Source organism: Lipotes vexillifer, unplaced genomic scaffold, assembly GCF_000442215.2.
Source record: "Lipotes vexillifer unplaced genomic scaffold, Lipotes_vexillifer_v1.1 scaffold811, whole genome shotgun sequence".
NCBI classification, from domain to species: domain Eukaryota; kingdom Metazoa; phylum Chordata; class Mammalia; order Artiodactyla; family Lipotidae; genus Lipotes; species Lipotes vexillifer.
In genome coordinates, this window is record NW_006775554.1 from 1,682,253 (window position 1) to 1,690,885 (window position 8,633).

At 42.5% G+C, this 8,633-nt stretch overlaps 1 protein-coding gene across 2 annotated transcripts in view; it reads left to right on the forward strand.

The window, feature by feature from the left end:
* Positions 1-8,633, forward strand: part of PRKCB (protein kinase C beta) — a 319,031-nt gene that overhangs the window by 207,496 nt on the left and 102,902 nt on the right. For both annotated transcript variants that reach the window (XM_007449990.1, XM_007449989.1), the window contains exons 6-7: positions 7,225-7,381; positions 8,565-8,632. In XM_007449990.1, the coding sequence (XP_007450052.1) occupies positions 7,225-7,381; positions 8,565-8,632 (225 nt within the window). The remainder of the gene's footprint in view (positions 1-7,224; positions 7,382-8,564; position 8,633) is intronic.

Sequence of the window (8,633 nt, forward strand, 5' to 3'; positions counted from 1 at the left end):
GGACTGCAGAAAATATAATCAGTAATATGAAAACAAGCTTAAAGAGTACTTCCAGGTGGCAGGGAAAAGGGACAAAGAAATGACTACAATCATGAAAAAAAAAAAAAAAGATGTAGAGGACAAACAGCATTGATCCACAGGTAAATGGAATCAGATGTTCCTGGAGAAAAGACCAGCTAAATGGAAAAACACCTATATTGAGAGTAGAGTTCCAGACAAACAAATAATAAACTGCGTAAAAAGAATTTTTTAAGAATAAAACATAAAATCCAAGACCAAAAAATAGTCATGAGTCTCAAGTAACACAGGGTCTAAGTACATAAAAGCAAAAACTGCTAGAAATGAAAGGAGAAATTTACAGAAATACCATCACAGGAGGGTTTTAAAACATACTTTGTCAGTCTTTGACAGATAAAACAGATTAAAAAATATGGATATAGATAACTTAAATAATATAATTAAAGTGAGTGTCCAATACCTCTATCTTGAAGCCTGAACCCTTCCATAAGAGAAACACCTTTTCCCCTAGTATGCACAAAATTGGTGATATGTTCGCTGGCAATGCAAACCTTATTAAATTCTTCACAAAATGCCCCAGAAATGGCTCAGCCCACATTTTCTGATGAAAACATAATAGAACTAGAAATTCATGACACAAAGATAATACAGAAGATCCTCAGATGAACAAGATGGGGCGGGAATCAGGTGGGAGCCTTAAAATGATGAGGTCTTAAAATTTCTTCTGTCGAGAATGAGAGGGGAGTTGACTAGGCACACCCAGTAGGGTTGACAGGTGGTGTGGAGGGCCATGCCGTGGTTGGAGATCCTGAGTGGGTCGTGCATCAAGCCCCCACTTTCTCCAGGGGCACTCTCTAAGCCATATATCACTGATGGTCTGAGGTATGCAGACAGGATGTTGTTGAAAAGACAAAATATTTAAGCCTGTGGCCAGAAGTGATTGGAGGGCTTTCCATATTGGTAGGGTTAGGAAAAAAGTAATAACTCAGGCGCACACTGATGGACCGGAGGAAAGGAAAGAGTTGAGGGATCTGAGAGTTTGATGAGGTTACAAAAAAAAAAAATTAGTGTAAAGGGAGCAGGGGATTAAAAGGATAAAAGGTTATTGGGGAGTTCAGAGGGAGAGCCATTCCAGGTGAGACTCCAGGTGGCCGGATTGGGATGGAGAGGAAGCCATAATGTAAGAAGAAGGAAGGGATCTATCACATTTGGCTTCAGATCATCTGTCATTCTCTGACTACCTCCTCTAGGTTCATTTATATGAAAATCACATTGGAGAGATGCTCTTTTAACCTTGAAATGGATCTTAGTAGTTATATAATTTGATCTAAATTCTCTCAAAGGAGAAAGGAAATCAACGTTTGTTGAACCTCTGCCATGTGCTTTACACTATACTTCAACACCATTTATCCTCTATAATTAGGGGAACCATGTAATTTATTGTCCAAACTGGACTCTCTTGAGAGTAAAAGGACAACAGATAGAGACTGAGGCTGTTCTGGGTCAACTGGCCTGGATGGCCATCCTATAATTATCACACATCCCTTTGAGTTGTATGTGACTTTATCAGCATTTCGAAGACAGGGGAACTCAGGCTCAGAGAAATCTTTTTACTTAAGGGCACCCAGTTAGTGAGAGTAAAGGCAGAGGCAGGATTCAGACCTGAAGGTGTATGTGACTCCAGAGTCTAACTATTGCTAATTTGGTTCCTGATTCACCTGCATTAGCTCCCCCATCATCGTTTCGCTTGCCTTGGCTTGAAAGACTCTCTTCCAGACAGACACTGTGACGGTCCCAGCTGGAAGTCTGTCTCAACACAAATAAATGGATGTGTGATAACTGTACCATTGCCAGCAGTGACGGGAAGCCAGCTGTTCTAGGAGCCTTTGGCCACGATGTGCTTGGGATGCCTTAGATGCTGCATGTGGGCTGCCCAAAGACCCCAGGTTTGCTTACTTTGTAATCAGATTCCATCAGATGAGGCCAGGGATGGCCAGTTAAGATGACTGGAAGGGGATTCTGATGGATCCATGGATCCCAAAAGCTGTAGCATCAGAGAACCTTGAGGTTAGAAGTAATAAGTGAATAGGAATCAAAAGGATGCGGATCTAGGAGTAGAGGGCTGAAGAAGCTTGCAACTTAAGAAGGTGTAGCAGGGCTGTGTGGAGGGATTTGGGGTTAACCAGAGGTCCAGTGAACTGTCATCCATCAGGAGGTCACTGGAATGGAAGGAGGGGGTGCAGAGCAGGAGAGCTAAAATAGGTGGATGGTTCTGAAATTTTTCACCTGTTTAGTCTCTTTCCTCCAACCCTGCTTTGATCCTGGGATATGTGCTGGGGGCATCCAGCTGATCTTAAAGAGGTCATTCTGGGTCTGTGCGTTGTTCGCCAAGGGCTCAGGGATTCAAACCATGATCTTTGCAGACCTAGCTGCTCTAAAAAGTCTCTGGGGAACAGGGTGCGGGTCTCTGAAGGCCAGAACAGTGGATTCTTGGAGGCTGTAGATGCACCACAACTGAATTGTTTTTAAACTAAGTTTTAATAACACAGTTAATACAAGAATGCATTCTCTTTGTAATAAATTCAGAATATGACAGCTAAGGATGACGTCTCTTTTGCCCACAGCCCCCAAACCAGGTTCCTTTACCTCTTCCACAGATGTAACCGTTACTTCAAGCCAATTTTGGGTTTATCCTTCCAGACTCTTTTCTGTATATTTACATTCATATATGACCTTGTAGAAAATTTATTTTATTATACTTGTCTCTTGAAGATTTGGAGGGCCTTGTTTACTAAAACTTTTTATTTTGACATAATCTCAAAAGTTACAGAAAAGTTGCAAGAACAGTACAATGAATATCTGTATGCACTTTACCTGATTTGATTTACCACTTGTTCATATCTTGCTACATTTGGTTTATCATTCTCTCTATTAAATATTTTTATATGTGTGTGTGTATATATATATCTGTATATTTTTTCCCAGCCATCTGAGAATAGGTTGGAGTCCTGGTTCTCATTTGCCCCTAAATACTTCAGTGTGTATTTCCCAAGAACAAGGACATTCTCTTGCATATGTACAGTTATCCAACTCAGGAAATGTAACATTGACCCAATGCTATTATCTCATTCACAGTCCCGATCCAGAGTTCATCAATTGAACCACTGATGTCCTCAGACCTTTTTCTTAAATAAAGAAGCATTATACTGTCATTGTCTATCTTCATCTTGCTATTTTCTTCAACATGTTAGTGCATGTAGATAGCCCAGTGTTATTGACATGTACCTAGTATTTCACAGTGTAAATATGCTGTGGATTATTTACCCCTTCCCCTGTTGATGGGCACTCAGATTATTTCCTACTTTTTGTCATTGCCAACATCCTCAAACATAACTTAATGTTGGTGTGTGTTGCTTTGAATAACTGTTCTGGGGATATGTAGTGAGGACAAATGAGGACTCGTGATGTTGAAGAAAGTACCTTCAAAAGGAGTTAATAAAGAGAAGCTCCTGGTTCACACAGTGTAGGATAATGGCTATAAAGCAACACAGTTATTCAGACTTTCCAATAGTTGGTTCAAAAAAAAGACTAGGAAAGTTCTTGGTGAAGAACGATTCTTAGGAAAATAGTTAACAGTAGTGCTATCTTTTATGGATTCAGCACTGTGTTAGGTAACTTGCACCAGAATGCAGAGGCCTCATTTGCTCTGAAGGCCCTTTGATGGAAACAGCCAGGTCTTACCCCCCGGCCAGCTTCACTTCCAAGGCAAGCAATGTTCTCTTGATTGGGGCACTTTTCTCCTGTGCACTTAGCAGACTTCCACCAGGGGGGAAGGTTGCTATTTCTGGTTTGTGTGAAGCATTTTGTACCATCTGGGCTGGCTGAATTTCAACAAAGATAGTAAAGAAACATTTATCAAGAAAAATCAAAGTCAGTCTCGCCAAGTGTGGTCTAGAGAGATTTGCTTTCTCGATACATATGCAGCTCTCTTGCTGCTGGGAAACATGACTGTACTTTGAAAAGCTTCAGGAGGGACAGGCCTTTGGATCTTAGCCTGCAGCTACTGTCAACTGCTCATGATACAGTGGCTCTAGGAGCCAGAGCTCTTGGAGATATGAATGCCAACAGTCCCAGAATCAATTCTGTTCCTTACCTTTCCACAGAAATTGTTGGCCCCTTTGGTAGAGGAGAGACCCAAAAGGACAGTAGTAGAAGAAAGGATTCTATAAGCGTTGGGGGAAAGATGGAGTCATGCCTCAGTTAGGAATGTTTGGTTCAGGGGAAGTCGATGCCCAGGGAGAGGTCATTCTTAAACCATTAGTTATGAGATTGGCTCAAGAATACAACATGCACTTGTCCTGCAAAGAGCACTCTGAAAGAGCTGTGAGGTTGCAAACTTACAGTAGAGGAATGTCCTGGTGATTGTCCTGTGGTGTCAGTTCATAAAACAGGGGAGGGAGCGTGGTCTTTGAAGAAAGACGCTGTTTCCACTTGCATATGTGTTGCCAATCAACCAGACAGACAAGTTTCTTGCACTTCAGAGTGTCTCAAACCATGTTTTTATGCAACTCCCTAGAGTGATAGATGTGTCATTCCAAGATCCCAGCCTAGAAACTGGCACATGCTGTTTTCCTTGGAAGGCTCAATAAATGAAAGTAACAGTTGGAGATTGTATTCCATGGGGGAAAGGCATGGGGATATTAAGAAATTATATCATCTGGGAAAGTTTTACCTAATGTGTGCTCTGTGGGCTAGCAGCATCAGCATCACGTGGGAACTTGATAGAGAAACAAATGAGCAGGTGTCACTCCAGACTTACTGATTCAGAATCTATCTGTGGGAATACGTGTCTCACAACCACTGCGCCACCAGGGAAGCCCCAGGGACCTGCTTATTGAGCTTAACCAAATCAAAGAGGAAAAATTCTTGCTTTTGGTGCAAAAATGAGATACAACTTGCAAGCTGAGGTGGAACATGAATTCAGCCTGTGGATAAATGGAAGAGAGGGCCATGTACTAGAGTACAGAACAGTGTCAATGCAAAATAAGTTACAACTTGTGTCCCGGGGTCCCTTGTCACTCCTCAGACAGTCCACCCAGCCCTTTCCTCATTTCACTTATTCAGTCTCAACCCTTTACTAGCTATATGATCTTAGGCAAGTGAGCCTCCCCTGACTCCCATCCCTAGCAGTGGTTAGCTGCTTGCATGTGGGAAAATAATTTAACTAAGGCTGTGTTTGTCAGATAAAATGGAAAGAAAGAGGAGTAAGGTAGTTGACAGTAATTTCAGGGAGTGATTATAATGCACCCAAAACTCTAAACTGGGGGTGAATGGAGTAAAGGCAAGAGGGAATGGGGAGAAAGAGAAAATATCTTGTGCTCAATAGACTGATGGTGGTGAAAGGCCTGTAGCAGTGGGGTACTAGAGTTAATGAACTGGAAAATGGGAAGTGGCATAAGATCATGGGGTACATGAAGCTGAGTTTAAGAAAGTAGTGTAGGGCTTCCCTGGTGGCGCAGTGGTTAAGAGTCCGCCTGCCGATGCAGGGGACAGGGGTTCGTGCCCCAGTCTGGGAGGATCCCACATGCTGCGGAGCGGCTGGGCCCGTGAGCCGTGGCCGCTGAGCCTGCACGTCCGGAGCCTGTGCTCCGCAATGGGAGAGGCCACAACAGTGAGAGCCCCGTGTACTGCAAAAAAAAAAAAAAAGTAGTGTGATTGCTGGGAGATAAGCACCAGGGAGGAGGTGATGGTGGGTGGAAGCAAAGATTGCAGGGAATGAGGGATGCTTTACCCCTACATTTCTGTTTCTGTTATCTTATTACACTTATGAAATACTTAGAAAAGATGTTGAATGATGGCTGTGGTAATGGGTATCTTTGTCTTATTCCTGACTTTAATGGGATTGCATTTATCATTATCTTTGGTGTCTATTATTTCAGATATCCTTTATCCTGTGAAGAAAATTTCCTGTTACTTCTAGCTAATTGCAATGATCCTATGGTTTTCTCCTTTGACCTATAAATATGATGAATATTTTAATAATAGATTTCTAAGGTTGAACCGTCTTTGCATTCCTGGTAGGAGTCATTATTTATTAGCCTTCTAGCAGACAGTCTGATTGAGTCTGCTAATACATTCCTCCCCTTGGCTGCCTGCATTACTGGTTTTGAACTGACTCCTAATTATCTTCTTCCCATTTCTCCAGGTTGATGTCTTATTCTACCTTATCCTCCCTATTCCCAGTTGCATCTGCACTGCTGACCTCTGCTTCCTTTCCCCTCTCTAAGCCTCCTTTACCCAGGGTGTTGTTCGTTGAGGGTGGACCCTAATGGTAATGCTGCTCTTTTTTTCTCTGTGGGCTCTCTGGGTACTGGTTATGGGTGCTACATGGAAAATAGTTGCACTTTGGTTTAGAGGACAACTCTTTGTCTTTTAGCTTTTTCTTTTAGAATTCAGGTAAAATGCACATAACATAAAATTAACCATTTTAAAGTGTACAATTCAGTGGCATTTAGTACATGAACAGTGTTGTGCAACCATCATTTCTATCTAGTTCCAAGGAATTTTGTCACCTGTAAAGGAAACCCCATAACCATTAGGTAGTAACTCCCCATTCCACCCACCACCAGCTCCTGGCAGCCACTAGTCTGCTGTCTCTTTGGATTTACCTGTTCTGGATGTTTTATATAAATGGAATCATAGAATATGTGACCTTTTGTGTCAGAGTATACACATGTTCATAGCAGCACTATTCACAAGAGCCAAAAGCTGGGAATGGCCCAAATATTGATCAGCTGTTGAATGGATAAAGAAAATTTGATATATCCATACAAGCGGATATTATTCAGTCATAAATGAAGTGCAATGTGTGTGAACCTTGAAAGCATTATGCTAGATGGAAGAAGCCAATCTTTCTTGTAGACTTTTTGGAAAATAAGATTAGAGAACTTACAGTCAATCTAGGGAGCAGAGTCGGGAGAGCAGTATGAAAGTCAGAAATCAATTTTAAACCAATATAGAGCAGAGTCTATATCTTTTCAGTTTATCTCACTTTGTATGCTTCTTAGCTGTTGATGTTAATAAATGAAAATTCCCATTAAGTAAGTGTGATGCCAATGATCTTTTCACAGGTTCTACAACCATCAGTAGCTGGTGCTTAAATATTCTGGGGCTATTAATGCTAAAACTGCTTTTTTCTGTTTTTAGTAAGAGATGCTAAAAACCTTGTACCTATGGACCCTAATGGCTTGTCAGATCCTTACGTGAAACTGAAACTGATTCCTGATCCCAAGAGTGAGAGCAAGCAGAAGACCAAAACCATCAAGTGCTCCCTCAACCCGGAGTGGAACGAGACATTTAGATTGTAAGTTAAAATCATTGCAGCCCAGCCTGGGTGGTGCAGGTTGGGCTGTGGGCCACCTGAGGTTGGGGAGGTCCTCTCCCAGCTTCACTTTCCTTCGCTCCTTTCCTGCCTCCCTCCTTCGTTCCTTCCTTTCCTTCCTCCCTCCATCTGCATTTTTGCATTGCAAGCCAAGTAAAAATTGGAATTTTTTTTATACACAGCTGAGAATGTCTCTGGTGTGGGAGAGTGGGTGGGATGGAAAATAGTGTGATGTGTTGCTAGGTGAAGGCAAATTGTGGGAGAAGCTCTGGGTCTTGGCAAACATGGGACATAACCCATAAGGTGTGAGGATGACCTCTCTAGGGCTGGGTGCGTGGATAATGCTGGGCCTGTAGCTTGCCGGGAGCTCTCTGCCAGCTGCCATGGAGGATTTTACGTGGCTAGTGCTCCAAGAATGTGGGTTCACTTCTTGATGCATCTGGGCCAACAAATATGACATATATCAGCCAATATTTATTGAGCATGTACTATGTATAACGAGCACTGTATTAAGTGATCTATCTTCGTTGGTCATTTCATCCCCATTTTACCAACGGGGCTTAAAGAGATTAAAGCACAGGCCAATGTCCCACAACAAATGGAGCAGGATTCAGCGACAGACAATCTGACTTCAAGGGCCATGGGCCAAAAGCATGATTCCTTGTGGTGCCTCGTTCCTTCTTTCCCCTCTCAGGGCAAAACTGGGGGCCTATCTCAGCCTCAGTCAAGGGCATGTTCTAGAACAATTTCCCCTAGACTGGCACCATCAAGACTCTTTCATTCATACATTTCCTCAGCCTCATCCTCAACCCGCATGTGTGCAGACACTCACACAATTATATGATTGACATCTATAGTTCTTATAGTGACTGTGTCAGTAGGATTTCCTGAACATCATGGATCCTATTAGGACATAAGGCAGCAGAAGTAATTAGAACTGTCCCTGTCAGAGCTGGCCTAGGTCCACCTGTTTAAACCACAGGCTGTAAAACAGGAAAAGCTCTACCTCCCTGGGGAGCTTGCCTGGGATGGAAACTGAATATGTTTCTTAAAACAGCTTATAATCCTTAAAAATTCCTACCTTCAGGCTTTGTCCTCTTGTACATTTCATCTGCTTGGGAAATCACCTTAACCTCCACTGACTTCTCTTTTTTTCTCCTTGCAGCCAGCTGAAAGAGTCTGACAAAGACAGAAGACTGTCTGTGGAGATTTGGGATTGGGATCTGACCAGCAG